The sequence below is a fragment of the Panthera uncia genome, chromosome C2 (genome assembly GCF_023721935.1).
Source record: "Panthera uncia isolate 11264 chromosome C2, Puncia_PCG_1.0, whole genome shotgun sequence".
NCBI lineage: Eukaryota > Metazoa > Chordata > Mammalia > Carnivora > Felidae > Panthera > Panthera uncia.
Genome location: NC_064810.1, coordinates 576,127 through 602,477, shown reverse-complemented (window position 1 = coordinate 602,477; position 26,351 = coordinate 576,127). Strand labels below are relative to the sequence as shown.

The 26,351-nt window shown below is 49.8% G+C and overlaps 2 protein-coding genes and 1 long non-coding RNA gene across 6 annotated transcripts in view; 1 reads left to right on the top strand and 2 right to left on the bottom strand.

The window, feature by feature from the left end:
* Nucleotides 1-1,713: 1,713 nt before the first annotated feature.
* On the bottom strand, nt 1,714-16,214 carry SPATC1L (spermatogenesis and centriole associated 1 like). Its single transcript, XM_049627680.1, has 4 exons — nt 15,942-16,214; nt 10,913-11,263; nt 2,408-2,559; nt 1,714-2,277 (listed from the first exon to the last, which is right to left on the bottom strand). The coding sequence occupies exons 1-4, from the start codon at nt 16,141-16,143 to the stop codon at nt 1,951-1,953; spliced, it is 1,032 nt and encodes a 343-aa protein (XP_049483637.1). The 5' UTR covers nt 16,144-16,214; the 3' UTR covers nt 1,714-1,950.
* LOC125920647 (uncharacterized) lies at nt 15,349-23,328 on the top strand. Of its 3 annotated transcripts, none has more exons than XR_007457155.1 (5): nt 15,349-15,436; nt 16,158-16,373; nt 18,226-18,448; nt 22,133-22,190; nt 23,118-23,328. It is a non-coding gene; the product is annotated as an uncharacterized LOC125920647 (long non-coding RNA). The 3 variants fall into 3 exon arrangements; XR_007457153.1 differs by having other exon boundaries at nt 18,226-18,472; XR_007457154.1 differs by lacking the exon at nt 15,349-15,436 and adding an exon at nt 15,476-15,684 and having other exon boundaries at nt 18,226-18,472.
* Nucleotides 18,844-26,351, bottom strand: part of LSS (lanosterol synthase) — a 35,574-nt gene continuing 28,066 nt past the window's right edge. Inside the window, exons 21-23 of one of the 2 annotated variants that reach the window (XM_049627679.1) lie at nt 25,575-25,653; nt 24,857-25,005; nt 18,844-20,695 (exon numbers count right to left, since the gene is read on the bottom strand). In XM_049627679.1, the coding sequence (XP_049483636.1) occupies nt 24,874-25,005; nt 25,575-25,653 (211 nt within the window). In that variant the 3' untranslated portion in view covers nt 18,844-20,695; nt 24,857-24,873. Of the gene's footprint in view, nt 20,696-23,191; nt 25,006-25,574; nt 25,654-26,351 lie in introns of those variants that run through there. The other variant, XM_049627678.1, reaches the window with a different exon arrangement.

The window sequence follows — 26,351 nt, the reverse complement described above, 5'->3', positions numbered from 1 at the left end:
AGCCCAGGGCCCTGCACCCAGAGGGCCCGGCTGGAGTCGGTGCCGTCTTGAATGGGGTGGGCACTTCCAGTCTGCAAAGCCACCTCTCGTGGCCACTCCAGCAGTGTACAGATACCTCAAACCTGAGTTTCGCCTCTGCCCCGCCTCTCAGGGCACTCTCAATCCCCCTGCAGGGACCCCCCAAAGGCAGACCATACCCCATCTGCCTTCTTCCCGGGCACAGGCACCCACACAGCCGTGGCAGTGCAGGGTAGCCACAGGGCCCAGGTGAGGAGATGCCCAGATCTCGTGGATCCCCAGCTGTGTGGGCTTCGGGACCCCACCCCTCCGGCGTCAGCCTTGGAGCAGCCAGGCGAGCCCAGAGACCCCGGAGGCTGGGGGCGGGCCAGGCCATCTCCAGCCACGACTCCCCCGTGTGGACGCAGACGATGGCTGCTCCACTCCCGGGTCCAGCACGGTCACAGGGGAGCCCCAGCAGCACCCGGCAGACAGCAAAGACCCAACAGAAACTTTCCTCCAAACCCGGCTCCTAACGCCAAGGCTCACCCAGAGAGAGCCTGCATCCCAGAAGTGCCCACCACCAGTCCCTCCTCCATCAGCCCAGGTGCCAGAACTGTGTGTGCCCTGCAGAGACCCCCAAAGTCAGAGAGTCCCTCAGCTGGGGGGTCAGCGTCCTGTGGCTGGAAGGGGAGGATGGCGTCAGTTGTGGACTGAATTGTGCCCACCCCCAAAATCATAGGTAGGAGCCCCGACTCCCCAGCACCTCAGAATTAGCTGTATTTGGAGACAGGGTCTTGAAAGAGGTAATAAAGCTAAAATTATGTCTGTCGTAGGATGACCCTAATCCCCTCTGACCGCTGTCCTGAAGAGGAAATCAGGACACAGACATGCAACGGGACAAGCATGTGAGGACACAGGGAGAAGGCTGCACCCACACGGCCAGGAAAGGCCTCAGGAGGGACCAGCCCTGCCACCACCTGGACCTCAGGTGTCCAGCCTCCAGCACGAGGGGGAAATAAATGTGTGTTGTCCGAACGCCCCTGGTCTGTGGTGCTCGTCACAGTTGCCCAAGCTGTGCCCTAAGGTGCTGGACACCTGGGACACCGGAGGCTGTGAGGACCGAGGGACAGTCCTCACACCGCCAGCAGAGAAGTGACCAGAGACCCTCTACTCACAGCCAAGGCCAGGAAGGTGCCAGCACCAGGCCCTGGTCCTCACGTGGGCCCAGAAGGTCACCTGTCCTCAAGACCCCAGGAGAGACAGGGAACTGATGGCTCCAGCAGGGGTCAGGGGGTGGGGTACATCAAATCATCCCAAATAAATAGCCTCCCAGGAATCCTCACAGCTGCATGGGCCTTATTCTCTATCCAACACGCTGCTGTCACCTTCTTGAAATTCCTACTTTTGAACAAGAGACCTGTGTTTTCATTTTTCACAGAGCTCTGCAGATTCTATTGCTGTCCCCCCAGCATCCGGATCCTTGCCTCAGCCTCTCCGTTTGGGGAAGCCAGCCACTGGCCCTTTCACGGGAGGAGACAGACCTCAGAGGATGGTAATGGGGTCATGGGGAAGGCCCTGAGGGCCGGAGGGTCTGGGAGCCCGGCCAGAGCCACAGCCCCCTGCCCTGGAGGCTCGGTCCTGGCTTCTTTCCACAAATACCAGCAGGCACCTCCTGCTACGCCCTCCACGCCTTCAAAGAGCCAAAGGTAAAGGTACACAGGAAAACAGATGATTTTAATAAAGTGCCACAGTGCCGCGCAGGGGTGGGCGGCGGGCGGGCCGGGTGCCCGGGGCGCGGCCCGGTTGGTGAGAGGCGCCTGTGGCCCCGGGCGCCCTGTCGGCAGACTGGGCCCCTGCCCCGGGCCGGAGGGGACACGCAGGAGGCACGTGGCCCCCGGGTTTGGAACAAACATGTTTATTGCAGGCAAGGCACGGCGGGTGCGGGCGGGCTCACCAGGCGAAGAGCGGCTTGCGGTCCTCCTTGGAGAGCTCACACAGGCAGGTGAGCAGCAGCAGCGCGTCGCCCAGGAACTTGGGGGGCACCACGTCGATGACCAGCTTGCGCAGCGTGGCCGGGCTGCTGTGCAGCGGGTCGGCGCGCAGGTCGGGCCGCTGCTTCAGGATGCCGTAGGTGTTGATGAGGAACTCGCTGAACACCGGGTGCACCTCACGGTTGTAACCCAGCCTCTCCAGGCGCGCGGTCAGCATCAGGTAGCGGTGTGTCAGCTCACGAAGCTTCTTCTCGTCCACCGACCCGTCCAGGGACTTGATGGACGTCTGGGGGGCGTGGGGGTGGGCACAGCGTGGGCGTGGGTGGGGGCGACGGGGGCCCCAGGGCAGGGAGGGGTCCTCACAGCAGGGAGGGGACTCCAGGACAGGGAGGGGACCCTGGGGCGGAGAGGCACACCTGCTTGATCTTCTCAGGGATGTTGGACACGGTGAAGCCATACAGCCTGGTCACTCCCGGGAAGACATAGGCCAGGATGCGCCGGTCCAGCTGGAAGGCGATCTCCCCGACGATGCGCCCGTCCTTCTCAGCGCTGGAGAAGCCCTGGATCTCTGTGAGCAGCGGGGGCAGTGAGCCAGGCTGGGGGCTCCAGGACACGGACGGTCAGGGGCCACCCGCCTTCCTCCTGCCCGTGCCCCAGGATCTACTATGAGAAAAGGACCAACCTAAACGCAGCTGCTGTAAGTTTGGGGTGAAGCCACTGGGGCCTGGGCGGGGCTTCCCAAAGGGGCCCAAGCATGATGAAGGCGCATGGCCTGCTCCTCCCCACTGCTGCTTCCCCTGCCCTCCACTGTGAGGGCAAATACAAATGGAAAAGAAAACCTTGACTTTTGTGTCACCGAAAAGGAGAGAGACCTATTCTCTTTTCCCTCTTAGAGCAACCTGAGAAAGCTGTGATCCTGGGTCCTCTCTCTGTCCCTTTGAGATGGACAGAAATGTCTTTAAGAGCTTGTTTTACAGCCCAGGACTATTTGTATTGCCCCTCCCCCAGGGGATTCTGGCCAGGCACCTGGGTCAAGAGTAAGCCCTACCAGAAGGCCCAGCCCTCTGACCAGGTGCGTCGGGAGAGGCTAGGTAGGCATGTCCCCTCATCTCCTGAGGGCGGGGTGCAGGTTGACTCAACAACACGTGTGTGACCCATGTGATTCAACATGTGTGTGCCCCGTGTGACTCAACACACGTGATCCGTGTGACTCGGCAACACACTGACCCATGTGACTCGACAACACATGTGATCCATGTGACTCGACAACACATGTGATCCATGTGACTCGACAACAGGCGTGACCTATGTGACTCGACATGTGTGATCCATGTGACTCGACAACACGTGTGTGACTCGTGACTCTACAACACGTGTGTGCCCCGTGTGACTCGACAACACGCGTGATCCATGTGACTCGGCAACATGCGTGACCTATATAACTCGACAACACGTGTGATCCATGTGACTCGACGACACGTGTGTAACTCATGTGACTCGACAACACATGTGTGCCCCATGTAACGGGTCCGGTCCGCCTGGCTGTCTTGGCAGCCTCTGCATCACAGGCTGGTTTAATGTTTACTTGATAATAAAACTCTTCCCTAAGTTTGTGGAGAGGATTGCTGGGTGGGCAGGAGGTCCTGTCTAACTGTCTTCCTGATGTTTCCAGGCCCAGCAGCCACCCTCCCCCCCAACACCTGCTTCCAAATCTGCCCTCCTACAGCAGCCTCTGTTCATTGAGCAGCAGACAGGCGGCCACGCCTTCAAAACCCTGTGCTCTCTGAAAAACACCCTGCCAGTCACTACCGTTGGATGAATCTGACATGGAGAGACCCAAAGTGAGGGGGCCTGCGTCAGAGTCAGGCAGAGCCTCTGCGCTGGGGACCCTCCACCTGACCGGGGCCCCCAGGCCCGTGCCGCTTCCACACTCTGCTCTTTCGTCCCTATGAGAGACACTTAATAACAGAGCCATCTGTAGAGCCTTTCCTAGAGCCCCTGTGGCTTTTCCAAACCTGACCGCGATGCAGACCCTCCAGGGCATTGACCGGGTGCAGCCCACGAGGCCCACCCAGCAGGCGGGCAGCGCACGCACGGACTGGGTCCTGTTACCCGCACACAACCGCACCCTCCAGAGGCTCAGGCTCCAACACTCAGGACACCCCACACCAGCCCAGGGGAGCCTCCCGTGTGGCCACCTGAGGCGTGAGCGCTGCGGAGCCCCAGGACCAGCCACACCTGTGACCTGTACAGTTGGCCCCCTCCTGTGACTGTGTCCACATAACCGCTAGTCCCAGAAAGCTGCCAGGTCACTCCCACCGCAGGAACACGGTAGCCCCTCCCAGCACATAACCGCCAGTCAGCACGGGCTTATCAGCTCCTTCCAGGACAGGCTGGACAGCCCGAGAGGACAGGCCGAGGGGGTAGGGGACAGTGCTTCCACTCCCTCAGCCGCACCTGCAGGCACTGAGCGGGGAGTCCATGACCGAGGCGCACGGGGCACAGTCCATGTGGCTCTGCAGGCGGGGGTGGGGAGAAGGAGGGGCCACAAGTGTGTGGATGCAGATGGCCCAGAGCCACATGTCCCCCAGCAGACCCCGCGAGGAAGGCCTCGGAGCTGTGGGGCCCTGGAGCCAAAGGATCACCGGATGGGGAAAGTCGGATATGAACGGAGACGGTGCAGGGCTCCAAGGGCGCAGGAGAAATGCTGGGGTGGAATGCCGGGGAAACGGAGCCACAGAGGGTGTCAGGAAGTGATCTGGTGTCACTCGAGCAGCTGGAGCGGCAAGAGGGGCAGTGGCTCCCCACACAGCTCTGGACCTCAGGAGGTGAGCGGGTGAGGGAGGTTCCTGGCAAGACGCCCCCTCCCAGGAGCACCACCTGATGGGGATTCGGAGCCCTCCGAGGCATCCTGGGGGGCGGCATCCGCTTTCTTTCCCCAGGAGCGTTTTCTGGTCCCTCTGGGACTTCATTCATCCTCACCATGATCCCAAAGGGGCCTCAGACCCCACTTACAGACAAAGGAACTGAGGCATATGGGGCACAATGCTTCCCCAATCATTTAAAAATGTTTTTTATTCAGATACAATTCACATCCTATAAAACTGAGTCTCTCAAAGTACGCAGTTCAGATGCTTTTCTATATTCACAGTTGTACAGCCATCACCGCAATCAAATTCCAAAATATTTTCATCACCAAAGCGATACCCTGTACCCACTGTCAGTCACACAGGGCTCTCCCCGCAGCCCCGCAGCTACCAAACTACTTCCTGTCCTTATGGATGTATCTATTCTGGACATTTCATGCAAGTGTAGCCACGCAGCAGGTGATCCTCGGGCTGGGCTGGCTTTCTCTCGGCTGTTTCTGAGGTGCCTCCACACTCCAGCAGGTGTCAGCACAGCATTCCTATCTGGGGCAGAACCAATCCCGTTGCGTGGATGGACCACATTCTGTTTATCCCTTCGTCCGTTGAGAGGCCTTTGCGCTCTCATGGACAACGTTGCTATCGACATTCATATAAAAATTTTTGTGTGGGGGCGCTCAGTCAGCCAAGTGTCTGACTTCAGCTCAGGTCGTGATCTATCTCATCACTTGTGAGTTCGAGCCCCACATTGGGCTCTCTGCTGTCAGGCAGAGCCCACTTCAGTTCCTGTCTCCCTCTCTCTCTGCCCCTCCCCAGTTGGTGCTTTGTCTCTGTCTCAAAAATAAATAAAAACATCAAAAAAAAATTTTTTTTAATTTTGTGTGGACAAATGTTTTCAGTTCTTTTAGATACATATACCCAGGAATGGAATCATTGGTAATTCTATGTGTAATTTTTGATGAAATGCCAAACTGCTTTCCACAGCGACAATGTACATGGGTTCCGATTGTCTCCACATCCTCTCCAACACTTGTGCCGGTCCCTCATTTTTTTATAGCCGTCCTAGTAGACGTGAAGTGGTTTCTCATTGTGGTCTCATCAGTATTTGGCTGATGACTGAGGATTTGGAGCACCTTTTCATGTGCTTATTTGTCATCTATACGTCTTCTTTGGGGAAATATTCATTGTGTTTTGCCCATTTTTAATTAGATTGTCTTTTTACTGTGGAGTTGTAGAGAGTTCTTATATATCCTGGATACTAGCCCCTTATCATCTGATTGACAAATATTTTCTCCCACTCTGTAGGCTCAGTTCACTTTCTTGAAATGTGTTCCTCTGAAATACAAAAGTTTTGGGGCGCCTGGGTGGCTCAGTTGGTTGAGCATTCAAATTCAGCTTAGGTCATGATCTCATGGTTCATGAGTTTGAGCCCCGTGTCGGGCTCTGTGCTAACAGCTCAGAGACTGCTTCAGATCCTCTGTCCCCCTCCCTCTCCCTCTGCTCCTCCCCTGCTCGTTCACTACCTCTCTCAAAAATAAATAAACATTAAAAAAAAAAAAAAAAAGATTCTCCCTCTGCCCCTCTCCCCTGTTCATGGACTTTCTCTCTTTCTAAAATAAAAAATCAATAAATACAAAAATTTTTACTTTTGATACAACCCAATACATATACTTTTCCTTTTGTTGCTAATGCTTTTGGTGTCACATCTGAAAATCTATTGCCAAATCCGAGGTCATGAGATTTTTCTCTGTGTTTTCTTCTAAGTGTTATATGGCTTTAGCTCTTTTAGATTTTTTTAGGTCTTTGATACATTTTGAGTTAATTTTCACATGTGGTGTGAGGTCCAGCTCATTCTTGTACATGTTTGTCCACTTGTCCCAACATCATTTGTTGCAAAGACAAGTCTCTCTCTGCTGACACAAGCCGTGGTGTCCATGTTGCACATTAAACCTGTAAATGCCTGGGCTTATTTCTGGAACCTCAATTCTACTTTGCTGATCTCTGTACATCTGTCTTCTGACCACCACACTGCCTGGATTCCCGTAGCTTTACAGTAAGTTTTGGAATTGCGAAGTGTAAGTCCTCCAATTTTGCTCTCCTTTCTCAAGATTGTGTTGCCTGTTCTGGGTCCCTTATATTTCCACCTGAATTTCAGGAGGAGTTTGTCAATTTATGCAGGGAAGCCAGCTGGGATTGTGATGGGAATCACGTTGAATCTGCAGGTCAACTTGGGGAGTGCTGCCATCGTAATGATGTAAAGCCTTCTGGTCCCCGAACATGAGATGTTTTTCCACTTATTCAGGCCTTCTTTACTTTATTGCCGCAGTGCACTGTAGTCTTTAGTGTTCTCCTTCCCTAATCACTTTGCGAGGCTGCATAAGTACCCAAGAGTTCGAGCTGAAAACCAGATTGACTGCACAGCAGTTTGTCAGGGCAGATGAGGGCCATGAAGCTCAGAGTGCAAATTTCCCCTTCTATATTCATACACTTCTCTAATCAGGAATCAGTCTCTCTTACCATCCTGTTCTGTCTTTAAAGCATAAATTGGATGGAAGAAGTGATATATACCTGAGATGTTCTAGCAATAATTTCTAGTCCAACCTTGGCCTTCCAAGATTCAGCCAAAATCTATTCTTCACAGAAAAAAGTCAACAATATTGATAAACCTGTAGCCAGAAATATTAGGGGAAAAGAGAAAGAGGACAAAAATTACCACTATCAGAAATTAGAGATGGTCTCACCGCAGATCCTACAGATGTTAAAAGGATAATAATGGAATACTAGAAACAATTTTATGCTAATAAATTTGACAGCTTAGATGAAATGGACTAATTCCTTAAAAAACACAAAAGCTCACTATCGTGAGTGAATTGCCAAAGCTCCCTAAGAAGAAATAGATCATTTGAATAGCTGTATATCAACAAGGAAACTGAACTTGTGGCAGGGGAAATATTCCTACAAAGAAAATTAAAGACTTGGGTGGATTCAGTGGTGACTTTTACCAAACATCTAAGGAATAAATGATACCAATTCTACATAAACTCCTCTACATAATTAAAGAGAATGGAGTACTTTCCACCTCATTCACTGAAGTCAACATTAACCTGGTACCAAAACCAGAAAATGACATGAAAAGAAAACTATAGACCAATATCATAGATAGCAAAAATTCTCAACAAAATTTAGGAAATTAAATCCAACAATACAAAAAAGTATAATACGTCACAACCAAGTAAGGTTTATCTCAGGAATGCGAGGTTGGTTTACAATTCAAAAATCAATCAATGTAATTAACCATATTAGCTGAAACAGACTACAAATAAAAACCAAATGCTCATCTCAGTAGATGCAGAAAAAGCATTTCACAAAACCCAATATCCATTCATTATAAAAAAAAAACTAGGAATTAAAGGGAACTTCCTCAACCTGATAAAAGTCATCTACAAAGACCTGAGCTAACATCATACTTAACAATAACAGACTGAATGCTTCCTAAATTAGGAAAAGATAAAAAAGAAAAAGTCCACTGTCACCATTTCTTGCCAATGCAATAAGATAAGAAAAACAAAAGGAATACAAACTAGAAATGAAAAAATAAATTTGTCTTTATTTGCTAATGACACAATCATATATCCTAAGGAATCTACAAAAAGCTACTAGAACAGTGGTGCCTGGGTGACTCAGTCAGTTAGCGTCCAACTTTGGCACAGGTCATGATCTGCTGGCTTGTGAGTTCAGGCTCCGCATCAAGCTCTGCACTGGCAGTGTGGAGCCTGCTTGGGATTTTCTCTCTCTCTCTCTCTCTCTCTCTCTCTCTCTCTCTCTCCCCCTCTCTCTTTCTCTCTCTCTGCCCCTCCCAAATTTGTAAGCTCTGTCTCTCTCAAAATAAATAAACTTAAAGAAATCTACTAGAACAAATGAGTTCAGGGGGCGCCTGGATGGCTCAATAGATTAAGCCTCTGACTTCAACTCAGGTCATGATCTCACATTTCATGATTCATGCCCAGTATTGGGCTCTGCACTGACAGCACAGATTCTCTGTCTGCCTCCCTCTTCTCCCTGCTCCCTGACACTCTGCCTCAAAAATAATAAATAAAAACATTTAAAAAAATAAGTGAGTTCAGTAAGGTTGCAAGATACAACATTTTTATTTTTCAGGGTTCTCTAGAGAAATAGAAACAGAACCAACAGGGTGTGTGTGTGTGTGTGTGTGTGTGTGTGTGTGTGTGTAGGAAATTGGCCCACATGATTATGGAGACTAACAAGTCTCAAGATCTGCAAGGTGAGTTAGCAAGCTAGAGATCCAGGGAGACTGAAAATGTTGTTCTAGCCTGCCTTTAAAGGTCTGAGAACCAAGAGAACCAATGGTGTGGTTTCAGTCCAGAGCACTGCAGGCTTGAAACTCAAGAACATGTTTCAGTTCAAAGCATGTTTCAGGTCCAAAGGCAACCAGGCAGGAGGAATTTTCTCTTCCTTGGGGTAGGATCAAACTTTTTGTCCTATTCAGGCCTTGAAGTGATGGGATGAAGCCCACCCACACTGAGAGGGCAATGTGCTTACTCAGTCTATTAAATGTTCAACTCATCCAGAAACACTCTCACAGAAACACCCAGAATGTTTGACCAATTATCTGGGTAGTTCTTTTCATGGCCCAGTCAAGTCGACAAATAAAATTAAGGATCACAGGAGTAAATACACAAAAATCAACTGTGTTACTATATACTAGAAATGAGCAATCAGAAATTGATAATGATAAAGGCAATACTATTTCCTATAGTATCAAAAATGTGAAAATACTAAGAATTAATTTATCAAAATGTGCAAGATCTATACATAGAAGACTATAAACACTGTTGAAAGAAATGTTTAAAGAACTACATAAATGGAGAGACACACAGCATTTACAGACCCAAAGGTTCAATATTGTTATTATTAATAAATTGTTAATTTCCCTGAAAACTGACCTAATCAATCTGTAGATCCAGAGCAATCCCAATCAAACTCCTTGCAAGCTTTTTTGCAAAGTTGGACAAGTTGATTCTAAAACTCATGTGGAAATGCAAAGGACCTACAATAGCCAGGGCAACTTTGAAAATGGAGAACAAGACATTATATGAATGACGATCTTACTTTAAAGCTACAGTAATCGGGGCACCTGGGTGGCTCAGTCGGTTAAGCGGCCGACTTCGGCTCAGGTCATGATCTCGCGGTCCATGAGTTCAAGTCCCACGTCAGGCTCTGTGCTGACAGCTCAGAGCCTGGAGCCTGTTTCAGATTCTGTGTCTCCCTCTCTCTGACCCTCCCCCATTCATGCTCTGTCTCTCTCTGTCTCAAAAATAAATAAACGTTAAAAAAAAAAATTTAAAGCTAAAGTAATCAAGACCATATGTACTGGAATCAACACAAATAACACAGCATGACGGGGGGAAGGTGTCCAGAGATAAACTTATACATATATGAACAGTTGATTTTTGACAAAAGGGTCAAGGCAATTCAATGAAGAAAAAATAATTTTTCTAAACAATGGTGTTGGAAGAAGCCAACAAATGCAAATCTCATACCATGCACAAAAATTGACTTGAAATTGAAACCTATTGGCTTTAGGTTGTAAAACCTAAAGCCATAAAAATTCTAGAAGAACACATAGGAAACAATCTTTGTGACCATGAGTTTGACAAAGATTTCTTAAATAGGACACAAAAAACATGAACCGTATAAAACAAAAAAAAAATCAATAAACTGGACTTTATCAAATTAAACAGTTTTGTTCTTTAAAGAACACTTATGCAACTGGAAAGGCCAGAGAGTGGGAGACAACATTTGCAAGACATACACCCAGAAAAGGATTTGTATCCAGAATATATGTAGAACTCTGACAACTCGATCATAAGATAAGCAAGTCCATTTTTTTTAATAGGCAAAAAATGTCCACAGAAGCAGCCCCAGACCCTGGCCTCCCAGCCACACTCTCCTCCCTCTGCAGGAAAATGGAGAAGCTGTGCCCAGCTGGTCACCCAGACTACTGCACCCTGGTGCCCACCCCTGCCTGGGCCATACCGTTAAGGTAGTAGCTCCTTCTCGTCCTGTCCCCAGACGGCAGGCTGCTCTCTGAGAAGCACACTTTCTTGGGCCGGACCATCTCCCTGGGCTCCAGCAGGGTCTTGTCTGCCAGCGGGTCCTGCAAGGGGTTCAGGAGCGGGGACAGCTTCCTGTCAGTGCCTCGGGGTGCACGCAGCTCTGGGGGGCTGAGGAAAGCCTTGAAGGGCACGTGGGAGGAGGTGGCACAGCCAGGGGAGGCGTCATCCTCACTGGAGATGGGGGCATGTGAGCACAGCAGGTCCTCCAGGGAGGACGTCTGCAGCTGGGAGGGTGCATCAGGGACGCCACTGAACCTTCCAAAGTCTGCACCTGGGACGGGGAGGGAGGGCAGGTCAGGCTGTGTTCCTGAGACATCCCTAAGGAGGGAGAGAATACAGAAGAACATCCACATACCCAGCCTCAATCTGTGACACCCCACCCCGTGTTTCAGAGCCCTCCTCCTCCCTCTAGAGAATATGACACTGTGGGTGCCCAGCCCACCTGAGGAAACCACCAGCCTCAAGTTTATGGGCATGGCAAGCACACGTGCCCCCGTGCGCTTCCCACCCACCTGGGAACCCACACACAATACAGAGGGATTTGCTTATGCTTTTAAATGTACATAAATGGTATCATCCTATACATGTTTTATCCTGCAAAATACCTTTTTGCTGCAGCATTATCTTTTTTTGGGAATTCATCCATATTGAATCATTGGGTAGCTTACCTGATACATTTAACCATTTCTTGGCACACATGGGCATGCATGCATGCACACATGTGAGCGTGCACGAGCGCATGCACACACACACACACACACACACACACACACAGCAATTTTCATATCCACTGCCCTGTTGATAAGCATGGGGATGATTCCTGTTTTCCTTGAAAAAGCAAAGCTATAATCAGCATTCCTTAATGTGCCTCCTTGCTCACAGTGGGCAAGGTGTGTGCTGTTTATACTGTCTACACTGGGCTCAGGTGTGTGCTGTTTAACCTCCTCTGTATTCTACATCAGTGGTCCCCGGGCAGAAAACAACACATGGCTTTTCCCTAATCCCCAGTGATAGTGAACATCATTTCATGTGCTCATCGGCCCCTCAGGTTTCCTTTCTGTGAATTTTCTTTGCCTTTTCTCTGCTTGTTTTTTTTGGGGGGAGGGGTAGTCTTTAAAATTATTTGTAGCAGCTTTTTTTGTCTCCTGCATACTAATTCCTTGTTGATGAAAAGTGTTGTGTCTTCCCGTGGGTGCCTTGCTTAGGTCTGAATCTCTTTTATACTGACTCTCATGGCAGAAGTTTTAAATTATAATGTAGTCAACTTTAACTTATCGATTCTTTTTGATTTATAAAATCCTTTCTTACCCTCATGTTATAATCTTGTTCTCCTGGCAATAAGGCAAATATATACTTGAGAAATAGTGTGTTTTAAGAGCTATCATGAAAAATTATACCCTAAAAGGTGCCTCCTCAGGAACCAACTGATCTATCTCCAGCAATGATTTCTCAGAAAAAAAATGTTCAAAAAAAGACATCCATTAGGATGTGTCTTGCCTCCTGTTGCCCATGTGGCCAGGAGAAAATTGCATTTCCTCAGAAGTAAAAGCATTCTCCCAAGTAACGATCACATCGAGGAAGAAATAATAATAAAAAACAATGATTATTGAGAAATAATGAAAATCAGAACATTATATATTAAGACATCAGTACGTTTAAAACTGTATTTGGACTGAAATTAGTAATTTAAATGCTTCAATTACTTTTTAAAAATCATCTTGGGGCGCCTGGGTGGCTCAGTCGGTTAAGCCTCCGACTTCGGCTCAGGTCATGATCTCACGGTCCGTGAGTTCGAGCCCCACGTCGGGCTCTGTGCTGACAGCTCAGAGCCTGGAGCCTGTTTCAGATTCTGTGTCTCCCTCTCTCTCTCTGACCCTCCCCCGTTCATGCTCTGTCTCTCTCTGCCTCAAAAATAAATAAACGTTAAAAAATTAAAAAATAAATAAATAAATAAATAAATAAATAAAAATCATCTCGAAATTAAACATTCAAATCAAGATATGAAGAGGAGCTCTTAAGAAAACAATGAACACGACCGCGAAATACACCGCAGACAGTTCTGTGAAAGTCTACAAGACCATGAAACTGTGGAAAACTACCTTAGGGAAACAGAAAACATGAAGAAATAAAATTGGAAATGAGAAAAGCAACATAAGAAAGACCAGGAAGAGGGGTGAGTTACAAGCAACCATTATACACAACTGCATCGTCACTAAGATTTCAGTAACAGGAGAACTCTTGCGGGAAATTATTTTTATTTTTTTTTTAATTTTTTTTTTGACGTTTTTATTTATTTTTGAGACAGAGAGAGACAGAGCATGAACAGGGGAGGAGCAGAGAGAGAGGGAGACACAGAATTTGAAACAGGCTCCAGGCTCTGAGCTGTCAGCACAGAGCCCAACGCGGGACTCGAACTCATGGACCGTGAGATCATTACCTGAGCCGAAGTCGGACGCTTAACCAACCAAGCCACCCAGGCACCCCGGGAAATTATTTTTAAATGACTCAGTAAGAAGTAGAAAAACTAAATGGACCAGTAAGCAAAGAAGAAAAATCTAGAAGTTATAAAACAATTATGCTCTGAGGGCTGCAGGCCTGGGGGCCTAGTGGTAAATTCTTTCAGGCTCCAAATGATTCTTAATCCCTATATTACATAAATAAGGTTGGAACACTGAAAAAAATTAAAAGATGCTTCTTGATTGAGATTATAACTGGTCACAAGTCTGGTATCAAATCCCCAAACAGAAATCCCACAGAAAGAAGACCAAAGCCCAGATCCAGGTAGGAACAGAGTCCCCAGATCCTGAGCAAAGACCCATCCTAGCAAACACCAGGACAGACAACAGGAGCCCGGGCCTCCCGATGGAGCAGGCCAAGGGCAGGAGCTGAGGGCACCCTACCAAGGCCAAACAAGGTCATGGAAACTGAACAAAACAAGCTGTTTCTCAATTTTTCTTGTTCTTTAAAAAGAAGGACTAGAAGGGTCCTCCCAGCACCTAGCCTGCATGCCCCTCCACCCCCAGGCCCAACTGCCACCAGAGCCAGGGTTCTGGGAATACCAAGGGCAAAGACAAAGGCAAAATTAACAAGTACACACACTGTCGATCTCATTTAAATCATTTGCACACAGTGCGGTTGTAGACTCAGAAAACAGACCAAACTAACAAGCATAGCACACAGGGCACACAGGCAGCTGAGGAAGAGGCTGGTGTGCGAGCCTAGCCACTGTGCGTGGTCCTATGGGTCAGGAGGGCACTGGAAGGGTGCAGAGGACACAGCAGCATCTATTTCAACAGCACAGGGCCTTTGACCCAAGGATTTCCCGGCCGTTACCCCAATGGCAGGTGGCAGGGGGCTGGAGGGCACCGCCTGGCCTGGCGCCGGGCTGCTATTGTGGGGAACCCCTGCCCTCCACCCCGAGAGTCGCTCCAGCGCTGGAGTGCAGGCCCTGGATCTAGAAAAGAGGACCTCCAGGTGACAAAAGTAAGGTGGATGGAGGGGGCAAAGTATAGAATAGTTCAACCGTGTTTAAGGGAACCCAGAAGATCCCCTGATGTGCACATGAATATCCACCACAAATTTCAGACAGAAACCCAAGAAAATGTTGACAGTGGCTTCCTTTGGGAGCAGGGCCAGGAGCACGAGCTTGGCCTTGTATGTTACATCCTCTTGGGGTATTTATAAGTTTGCCAGGAGCTCCTGTTGTTGAATGAAGAAAACAGGTTTTTAAAGCACACCCTGCGTTGAAGGCAGACGTTAAGGGCCCATGGGAAACATGAGCCATTGCTGGTGGCAGTTCCCTTCTGTTCACAAATGTCTGCTGCTGTGTTAAGAGTCGTTCCAAACTCCAGTCCCCAAAGAAGGCTGAGGGTTGTAGCCAGGCCGAAGGCAGCGTCCCAGAGCCCCGGGAATGGGGGTGGCCCCTCCCTGAGGATGGTCAGCCATGCTGACATTGGCCCACGCCCTGCAGCAAGGGCTCCAGGCCTCCGTGTGGAAGGCTTGGTGGTGTTGGGCTGGCCCAGGGGACTGGAGCTCCTGCTAAGACTGGTGTCTGGCAAAAGTCTGGGATTGCTAGGGGTGACCCACAGGCAGGGGTGCTGGTTGTGGTCCCAGAGACTCTGCCCTGACCTAGGCCCTGACCAGGGTCTCTCCAGGAGCAGCCCGACCCTTGTGAGTCCGAAGGTGAGAGAGGGAGGGCCCCAGCATTCCTGCCAGTACTGACACAGGGGTGGCTCTGAGCCCTCAGAGGTGGCCCCAGCCTGACCCAGTTCTCAGGACAAAGGACAATGAAGTCACACTGGGTTTGATTCTTGGCAGTAATCACAGCAGCTATGAGGCTTGGTGACAAGTGCCTTTTGCAGCCACTGCACAATGCATCCCTGGTGGCCCAAGAAGGCAGCACTGACCCTCTGTGGGATGTCACACAGGTGACAAGTCCTGGGAGGTCAGTCCCTCTTCAGCAAGTTTCTGGTGACAAGTATGTGCCTTGGCCTCTGGTGGGAATTCAGAACTGGTGGGGATAGGGTTTTCTCCAGCTGCCCCTTGGGGCGTCATTGTCCTCTTTCTGCCATCCTCCACCCCCACCCTCTGCTTGTCCAAGCTCCCTCTTCAAGGTCCTCCTTGAGGCTGAAGGACCCCAAGGACATGTTTGCCCAAGGAGCTTTGCATCCATGAGCTCTGTGCAGGGGGCTGGTGAGTAGCAGCTAGTGAGGTGGGGGGCTAACCCCCACCCCATTTTCTAGATGAGGCTTCGTGGCCCAGAGGGCCTTACCCGAGGACACACAGGAGAATGGGGAACTGGGTCTTGGTTTACTCAGACCTGAGGGATGGGAAGGGGCCCGAGACCACCGGCATCACCGAACCAGGCCCCTGCCGGGGCACAGCGGCCTCACCACGGCTCCTGGACCCCAGCAGCCAGCTGGGCCCTGCTGTCCTGCCTGTAGCCTCACCTGCGCTCCCAGGGGAGCTGTCCTCGGGGTAGGCGGGTGCCTTGGGGAAGAGCAGGTCCCGGCTCCCAAGGCCCAAGCGCTCCTGGCAGCTCTCGCTGAGCAGACGCTTCAGCATCTGGTTCTCCTTCATGAGGCGCACCTGCTTCTTCAGGTCTGCATTCTCACTCATGAGCCTGTTCATCAGCTCACTCCCCTCGGCCATGGCCACGTCTTTAGGTGCTCACGTATGGGCCTGCGGCCCCATGGAGGTGGAAATCCGGTGCCGTAGACGCTCCAGAAACAGCCCTGGAGTTCCACCACTGCCTGGCCTTCCGCAGCCTTGTGATGTCGCCCTTAAAGAGCCAGTGCCACCCCGGCCGTCGCCCGTCCCACCCGCCGCACCCACAGACCTCCCCTGGGCCGGTGCCCACAGAGCAACACCTCCCACCAAGAGTGAGTGCCGAGAACACAGGGAACGGACAGGAGGAATGAGGACGGGTCTTGAGGGGAGGGCAGCCAGCTCAAGAGAGGAATGTTCCGGCACCTTCTAGCAACAGCCAGAGCACTGGGCTGAGGGGAGCATCGGGCCATCCACACCGTGTGGCATGTGCAGACCTCAGGGGGATTCTGCCTTTACTCCGCCTGACTCATGGTGTCTCTGCCCATGAGTGGCTCCCCATTCTGGGGGGTAAGCGGGATCCCCCAGAACCGAGGCCGGTGTCTGGTGTGCAGACACGTATTAGGGTGAGCACCTGGGACACACACTTTAAGAAAAAGGGGCAGTGGGGCAGAGGGAGGGGAGCTTGGGTGCCCCCAACAGCCCACAAGCCCCGTGGACTCCAGGAGGGCTCTGATCTGAAGGGGCTGGCAGTTGCAGGCAGCCTGCTGACCACACTTCCCTCGTAAGAAGGGCTGGACTGTGAGCCCTGAGCGACCGGAACACTGACTGTTACTGGACCTAACTGAAGACTCCCCCCGACCGGGCACAAGGGCTGTCCGGACCAATCACACACAGACCTGTGCTTGTGGAGTCCTGCCAGGGTGCAGATTTCGGTCCTCGGGTAGTGGGACCACCACAAAGCCACCCCAACACCCGCTCTTCCAATTAACTACTGAGGGCAATAAATGCACTCAGCACTGTTTCCTGGCTCTGGAGTTCTTGGTCGTGCTTCTTGGCAGCCGTTGAGGCACCAGAGAGGTCAGTCATGTCCTGATCCTCTTGGGAAGGGATAGAGTCCAAACAAGGAACCAGCATATCCTCCATCCTTCAGCCCCAACACCCAGGGTTCCCCATGCCACATCAAGGGCACTCAGGGTACAGGTAGAACAAAGCCATTATTTTCCCCAGACTGCCAAGTTAGCATAAGGTTCCTTCAAGGAGAGAAAGCCTTGAGTCGGGTTTTGTGGAAAAGATTTTTTTTTCTTTTTTAATTTTTTTAAATGCTTATTTATTTTTGAGAGAAAGAGAGCGTGAGTAGCAGAAGGGCAGAGAGAGAGAGGGAGACACAGAATCCAAAGCAGGCTCCAGGCTCTGAACTGTCAGCACAGAGTGTGATGCAGGGCTCAAACTCACAAACCATGAGATCATGAGCCAAAGCCGGATGCTTAACCCAGGCACCCCTGGGGAAGAGGATTTCTAAGTCCCAAACGTACCTCATGCAACCTGAAACAGGCCCAGTGTCTGGACCCACAGCCTCTCACATCAGACAAGGACAGCGGGGACATGGGTAGTGCCCACTAAGCAAGGGTGTGCAGGAGCTCCCAGGAAGGAGGATGGATGTCTCCCCTCGAAACCCCTAAGAGCAAGGCCCTGGGACATGAAAGCATCCCCCCTTACACCATGGCATTTAAAATGCCATTTCTTATGACCCCTAGAAAACCCTATGGAAATCATATCCCCTCCAGCCACAGGACCATCACCCTCTGCCAATTTTCTGATCATGATGCATCATTCTTTTATCACTGGGTTCAACTTGCTAGTAGTCTGTTAAATATTTTCTGTATTTGTGTGGGGAAATTGATCTGTATTTCCTTTTCCAGTAATGTCTTGGTCTGGTTTTCTATCAAGGTCACACCCTCTCAAAGGAGTCGCAAAATGTTCTCTCCTCCTCTAATGTCTGGGTATTTGTGTTAGATTGTTATTTCTGTCTTAAATGATTGACAAAATTCACCAGGAAGCCATCTGAGACTAGAGCTTTCTTCTAGGAAAGTTTTAAATTTCAAATTAATTTCTAAAATAGATACAGGGTGATTTAAATTTCCCACTTCTTCTCAGGAACACCTATATAATAACTGTGTCTTTCAGGGGATTTTTCCGTGCCTGCGCTGTGGAACACTGGCACTGAGCACCCCACGACATTCCCTTATTGTACTCTGTGGTCTCATGCCTCTGAGGACAGACCGCATGGCCACAGCAGAAAACCTAATGTGAACGTGGAGCCAGCAGCGCCAGCAGGTGTGTGCAGCAGGACATGAGGATCAGCAAGCCAGGCAGCGCGAGCAGTGGGATGCAGAGAGGCAGCAGCACGGTGAGCTGGAGCTGACCACGCCAGGTCAGTAGGCCTGGGGGTAACCAGGCTGGACACTGCCTGGTGTCTGCGGGACCTGTGGCAATGCACCTTTTTAATGCCTGCTGTAGGTGTCCTTTCTTTCTGGATCAGACCAGAGGCTTGTTAAGTTTCTCCAAGCATCAACTTCACTGATCTCCTCTGTTATGTTTCCTACAGCATTTGACTTGTGCTCTTTTATCTGGTATTTCCTTCCTTCTACTTACTCTGGTTTTTAAGATTTTTTTTTAATTTTTTTAATGTTTATTTTTGAGAGAGAGAGAGAGACAGAGTGTGAGTCAGGGAGGGGCAGAGAGAGAGAGAGAGAGAGAGAGAGAGAGAGAGAGAGAGAGCATGAGCAGGGGAGGGGAAGAGAGAGAGGGAAACACAGAATCTTGAAGCATGCTCCAGGCTCTGAGCTGTCAAGACAGAGTCTGACGCAGGGCTCAAACCCATGAACTGTGAGATCATGACCTGAGCCAAAGTCGGACGCTTAACCGACTGAGCCACCCAGGTGCCCCTGGTTTTAAAATTCTTAAGGTGGACATTTAAATCACAGATTTGAAACCTTATATAGTGTTAATATTTCAGCCTGTAACCATTTCTATGACCACTGCTTTAGATACATCCCACAAATTTTGATGTCATTTTTTTCACTTAGCTTGAAATATTTTATTTCCCTTGTACTTTCATTTATTGATCATTGGTTATTTAGAAGTATATTGCTTAATTTCCAGATATTTGGGATTTTCTCTTTTTTTCCCCCATCACAAATTATGCAGTCAAGTTTCCTACATTTGGGGAAATCGCAGGGGTCAGCACATTCGGAGTGCAATGGTAGCTCCCCTGCCAAGTATTCTTTTTGTCACTGATTTTTAATTTCATTCCATTACAGTTGGAGAATACACTGTATGGCTTCAATCCTTTCAAATTTCCTCACCCTGCATGTGGTATTAGTGAATGATGGTTCATAAGCTCTTGAAAAAGAATGTTAGGTGAAGTGTTCCATAAATGTCCATCACTTCAAGTTGGCTCAAGATTTTGTCTACTCAAGATTGTTCCTGCTGAGACAATGTTGAAATCTCCCACTTTATCGAATTCCCTCTCCCTCTGCCCATTTTTGTTTTTCATATTCTGAAGCTCTGTTATTAGGGCATACGCATTACTGTTATTAAATGACTCTTTGCTTCTAGTACCATTCCTTTTCCTGAAACCTACCTTATATTAATATAGTACTTTTCCTTATGATTAATGTTTTTTCATATAGTTTTCTAAACTAGTCCTTTTATCCTGTATTTTTGCATTTAAAATTTCTCACGGACAACACACGAGTCATGCTTTTTCATTCAATGTGACAGTTTCTGCTTTTAACTAGAGCACTTGGCCCTTCAATTAGTAAAATTACTTAAATGGTTGGGGAGCCTGAGTGGCTCAGTCGGTTAAGCGTCTGACTTCGGCTCAGGTCATGATCTCACAGTTCGTGAGTTCAAGCCCCATGTCGGGCTCTGGGCTGACAGCTCGGAGCCTGGAGCCCGCTTCAGATTCTGTGTCTCCCTCTGTCTGCCCCTCGGCCGCTTGCACTCTGTCTCTTGCATTGTCTCAAAAATAAATAAAAACATTAAAAAAAATTTTTTTTTTTAATTACTTAAATGGTTGGTGCGGCAGTTTTCTAGGGCTACATAACAGCAGACTGGGTGGCTTTAACAACAGAAATTTATTTTCTTACAGTTCTGAAAGCACAAAACCTGAGAATCAGGTGTGGGCAGAGTTCTGTCCTCACGTGGTCGTTCTTGTGTGTCCCCTCATCTCTTCTTAGGACACCAGTCCTATCAGATCAGAGCCACCCTGTGACTTCATTTAACCTTATTATCTTCTGAAAGGCCCCATATCCAAATTTAGGTCCTTTTCTTCCAAATGAATGTTGGGAGACACAATCCAGTCCACAAGAGTTAGGTTTATCACATTTTCTATCGTCCTGTCTGTTCTTTCTTCCTGTCTCCTTTGGGATTATTTTGTCCCCTTTATCAATTTTCTAGCTATACCCCCTTTCTTTTTTTTAGTGGTTTACTCTGGGTTTACAATAGGTTCCTTTTACTTACAACAATCTGTGTCCTGGTAAATACTGTCACTTGGGGACGCAGCACTTGACACACAAGGGGAGCCCTCTCGGCAGCATCTGCTGTTGTCCTCCAGCACATTTCTTGTCCGTGTTCACATTCTTGTTTTTGCCTTGAAAAGTTAATTCTATTTTAAAGAGGTTTTGTTTGTATGCTTGTTTTTAACAAAGGGGAAAAAGCCTTCTACACGTAACATTTCTGGGCCTCATTCTTTGGTGCAGATCAGTTTCCACCTGGTTATCACTATCCTTGGGCCCAAACAACGTTTCTTGTAGGGCAAGGCTGCTGGAATATTCCTTCAGTTTTGGTTTGTCTGGAAAGGGTCTACTTTGCCTTCACTTTCGTTTTCTGTGAATAGAGAATTTTAAGCTGACCAGTTTTTCCCTTTTAATACTTTATAAAGATGTCATGCAGCACTGCCTTCTGGTTTGCATTTTACCTGATGAGAAGTCAGCTGTCCTTCCCTTTGTTCACCTGTATATAACATGTCTGTTTTTGATTGCTTTTAAGCCTTTATTCATCACTGGTTTTCATCAACTCATGATGTGCTCTGGAGGAGGTTTTGGTTTTGGCATATTTCATCTGTGTGATTGTTCTGTGTCTGCTGAGCATCACAGATCTATGGGTTTATATATTCCGTATCTGGAAAAATTTCAGCCACGATTACTCAGATGTTTTTCTGCCTCCCTCCCACCCCATTCTGTGAGACTCCAATCATATGCATGTTGGACCACACAAGATCATCCAACAGGTCACTGGCTCTTTTTTTTTTTTTTTAAAGTATTCTGGCCACCATGGGCTGTTTCAGTGCTCACCTGTTCCTGGATGGTCCAAGAATAGTCCCCACTTCTCTACCCCCTCCCAAGAACCAGAGAGGGCATCAAAGACACAGGGTCTCCCAGCCCACTGCGTCTCATTCCCACAAAAGGCCTGGTTGTGGGGAAGGTATCTGAGGCCACCTGAAGCCATGCAAACTAGCTGTTCTCCACTTGTCTCAAGCATGGGTTTCAGACACTCCCTGGGCCATCACTGTCCCCAGAGGAAGGTTGGAAATCACCCACCAGTAGTCATCATGGAGAAACTAATGGGTGAATCATTTTCACTGAAGAAAACAGGTAACCTTAAGTTATCCATATCACCCTTATATCCTCCTGAGTGATGACAGGGAGTCTTTGAGACAGCACCCAAAATCCCAGGTGAAAACGCCAGGCACGAAGTTCACACCACAGAGTGGCCCGGTGCTCTCCAGAGCAGCATCCTCAGCCTCCTTCCATTGCCACCTATGTGGGTGACTATGGTGGGATCCCACCGCGAGCAGATGCCCTAGCTGTGACCCATCCACAACCGGTGAGACCAGCATCTCCCCAACTACTGGGGCTATTGTGTGTAAGCTCTAGCCACCTCCTAGAAAGCTAAGCACCAAAACTGAGGTCATAAGAACAAACCAATCTGACCCGACCCATGCCTCATGTCCTATCGACTTTCCTCTGTTTCTACCCTCAATTCCTTTTTAAACAAAGTGAATCGTGAATAAAAATTTATATTGCAGATGGAGACAAAGATAAATCAAGCTGACCGATTAACCTATAATTAGCATAACTGCTGAGGTAAGAAAAGGATAAAGAAGCAACAGTAAATAGCATTACTTTTTATAACATTTTATTGCCTAAATAAAATTTAAATATATGTAGCATATTGATTAGGTTCAGTAAGGAAAAGTATTTTCTTAGAGTTGAATTTCCACTGTGAGTTAAGGATCTATAGTTAGAGAATTCCTCAAAGGAAAGGTTTAAAGTTTACATCTGGTGAATGCAGAAAATCTAATATGGCTCCAGCAAAAACTTCCCAGTAAATACTCAGAATCTGCTCCCAATAACCAAAAATAATTTGAATTCAAGCATCTTTGATGATTTTCCCAGGAAAGAGAGCCTGATTCTTTTTTAATCTCAAGTACAACTGACACGCAAGGTTGTGTTAGTTTCAGGTGCACCACACTGATTCAACTGTGTACATGCTCAGTACCCCCAAAGTAAGTGCAGTCACCACCCAATGTGACTGCCGTATCATCAGCTATATGCTTCATGCTGTACTTTCTATCATTTGACTTACATATTTTATAACTGGAAGTTTGTGTTCTTATGCCCCTTCTCCTATTTCACTCATCCCCCATCCTCTCCCCTCTGGCAAGCACCAGTTTGTTCTATATTCATGAGTCCATTCTGTCTATTTCTGTTCTGTTTTGTTGAGAACTTGATTTTTAATTAGGCTGAAGCACATAATTTCCATTCAAAACAACATGCACCTGCTCATCTTTAAGCAGTTACTCTTATCCCCTGAAACTGATGAGGTGGTGGCCCAGTGTCCAACATGGTATCCAAGTGAGTCTCTGAAAACCCCAGATCTGTGACTCTTCCCAAGATGAGACAAAACACAAGTGTGACATGCTTCTAAGGGAATTACATGTCAATTTATTAAGGTAGCTGCCCACAGAAGTGACAACATTTGCAGTATAAAAGTAGATTTTCATTTCTTAGGTTTCATTAACCCTATGATCTGGCCATGGCTGGGAGCCTACCAGGGGCAGCAGCCACTTCAAGGAGCAGACTGTGGTCAATCACCACCTATGTTGCTATTACCCCAGCTGGGGAGAACAGGGGCCACGAAAAGAAGTGCAAGAGCAAACCCGGTGATTTCAAAGGGATCCCAACAGTTCCTTCAGCCAAAATAAACCCGAGTTTAAAAATGTCTGGGGAGAAGTGCTGATGTCAACAGGTATCCACTGAACACCCACTACGTGCCACACAGTGTGGCAGCCAGTAGAGCCGACGGGGCCATCTACGTGTACACAAAACCCAGCCCTGCAGGGCTCATAGCAGAAGCACCACCCTGGGGCAAGAGAAGTTAGTGAAGGAACAGCTCAAGCCCAAAGCAGGCAAGCCCCAAGCAGAGTCAGGGATGGCACTCAAGGCCAAGAGAGCTGCAGGGTCAAGGCCATATGGTACAAAGTCTCAGCAATGGCCCTGTAGGGATCTGGGCAGAGAATGGCAGGAGCAGAGGAACACTCAGACATCTGGCTGTCTGAGGGAGGACGGTCTGCCAAGGGAGCACAGTCAGGGGCGGCCACCAATCCAGGAGGTGGCACAGAAGAACAGGCAGAGAGGCACTAGGGTGGCCAACCAGAGCAGGGCCCTAGGGGCAACACCAGGCCTGGATTTTATTCTCATCAAAGCCCTTGGTGACTCCTCACAGCCACACTCCTAGGGAAGCCCTGAGCACATGACCCACTTGTCCTCATAGGTCAAAGGCAAATCCAGAGCCCAGGTTTTTCCATCCTGGGCCCCAAATCCATGCACACCAAACCGGACATAGAGCCAGAAGGGAATTGAAAGGTTTAGCTCCTAAGAGGCACCACCCTGGAATTCCAGCCCTCACTTCCTCTCAGAGCACAAACCAGGACACGAGCATTGGCGGCGGCCAAGAGGGCACCCTACAGCATCAGGCCCGTCCAGCCAGCAGCGCTGACTGCTCCGCTGTGCCTGGCACACGTGGTGCCCCATGGTGGTAACCACTAAACCACTCACGAGCACTTGTCCCTCGTCACACTTAGTCTCCTGCCTGAGCCTGTCAGCACGAGACACTGCAGGCTACAAACTCGGGAGAGAGGGATACTGGCGCCCACAAATGGTGACCACAATGCAGCGTGGGTGAGCCTAGGGTGTAGGGCACGGCCAGCAGCCACATCTGACTCCCCTCCGCACAGCCACAGACACTCGGCGAGTCTGGTCCCTGTCCCTTGCCGAGCCCGGGGCCGCCACGGTGAACAGATCACGTCCCTCAGCCCCACAGACAGAAGAAACAGGAAGAGCCAGCCTAGCGGCAAGCCCAGTCGGGCTGGCTCCTGGGCAGCACCGGGCAGGAAGAGGTGAGGCCGCACTCCCCTCTCCCAAGAACTGAAGTACTGGTGGAGAAAGCCCTCCCAGCCCCAAAGCGAGGCCGCACACCCTGGCTAGGTGCTGCAGAACACACTGTGCCAGGGTCATGGCTCATCTTGTTCCTTTCCTCACCTGAGCTCCACGAGCTCTTCTAAGAACTAAACCTACCCTGAAAATCAAGTGCCTAAAGCCACCGGCCCCACCCCTGCCCCAGGCCTGGTCCCACCCCGGGGAAGGGGTTTGTGAGGGGCACTGGACCCCTGGGCAGGGGATCCTGCAGCTCACCGGGATGATGCCCCCTTCCTGCCCCGCCCTCCCAGATGACGGTGCCCACCACCCACCTGCCTGCCAGGCACCCTCAAGGGCGGCCAGCAAGGGCACTCTCAGGGTACAGGTGGGAGAAGCGGCCAAGGGCCCAGATGGGGAAGATGTTCCTGTAGCTGGTATAGTTGATGACACACGACTTGTTGAAGACGCCAGGGATGTTCTCCTGAAAGAACACAGAGAAATAAACACAAAGGCTCTAGCAGGTGGCTAAGGGGCTCCCTGAACAGAGACCCTAGCCAGAGAGCTGTCAGGCTCCCAGAGGTGGGGGGGTTTCCGAGGGAACCTCTGCAGGCCATCCCCCTGCTACCACCCTAGCTCTGGACCCCTCGCCCTGCAGCAAACCCTCTGGCCTGAGTTACCAGCCCCTCACAGCTGTCATCCCTGGACTCATCCAAGGGAGGGGGTCAGCCTCGTGTGACCTCGTGACCCCACATCAGAGGAGACAGGTGAAGGTGCTCCTGCACTCCATGCTGAGGCAGAGCCTGAGGCTATCCAGCGTCCTCTGCCCCAGTACCACCAGCCCTGCCTCCGAGCCAGGACTTCATTGTAGACCTGCTTCCACCACAGGCTCTCATCAGCATCAGCGGTGTTCACTAATCTCAAATCCCCAAAGCTGAGACCCCGCCCGCGAGGAGGTCACCAGGGACACAGGGACAGCGTAGGGCTGTGAAAACATTCGTGCAAATCGAGGTCGGTGCTGGGCCTCGAGCTCTTCAGACCTCCTCAGCATACCTGGGGCCAGTCGCCATTGGGGAGCTGTTTTCTAAGCAGACACCGGACTCCCTTCTCCAGGGCCTCTATGCAGGGATGCCTGGGGGGAAGAGGAGGCACTGAGTGCACCTGCCACCACTCTCTGGGGGAAGCGCCTCTGGCTACAGCCCAACCTGCACCCGCACCCTTGCGCTACTGGCACAAGGCAGATGGGAAATCCTGCGTGGTGACTGAACTGGCGCTGACACACACAAGGAACCAGAACCCACCACGAGAGTTAGCACGCTGCAGGCTACCACTGCACGTTTTCTACCCAGAATCCCAGAAAAATGCAAAAGGCAGCCAATGTGGAGGTGAGCAGGCCAGGTGGGCAGCCCCACACATGTGGCTGGCTGATGGCCCCGCCTGCCCCAGACCTGCCCCAGGGCCCTGCCACAAGACGCTGCTCTTTTGGACAGAATGAGGTGAAACCTCATGGCTGTCCGGCCCACTGGTCCTCAGGACCCTCTGAGGGCCGCACACGCCACATGTGCTAATCTTCACTCATCATGGAAAGGGATGACACCCCAGGACTGAGGGTGCAGGACTGAGCTTGGCTGTGGTAGGCAGATTGGGGGTTGGTCCCTGAGCCCCCTTCCCTAGAGGTCCCCCCCCACAGACTGCTGCTCCTGCTCACACTGACCTGGCCTAATTTTGAGGGAGTTTTAGGAAGATTCCCCAAACGGCCTCAAAACCAACAAGACCGCACAGGCTGGGACACTACGCATGTCTGTGTGCACATATGCACACGTGCACACA

Coding starts and splice junctions, on each gene's coding strand:
- SPATC1L (XM_049627680.1), bottom strand. CDS start 16,143: ATGGCCGAGGGGAGTGAGCTGATGAACAGGCTCATGAGTGAGAATGCA. Junction 2,560..10,912: donor AAGGAGCTACTACCTTAACG/GTATGGCCCAGG, acceptor CGCTGCTCACAG/AGATCCAGGGCTTCTCCAGC. Junction 2,278..2,407: donor TCCCTGAGAAGATCAAGCAG/GTGTGCCTCTCC, acceptor CACGCCCCCCAG/ACGTCCATCAAGTCCCTGGA.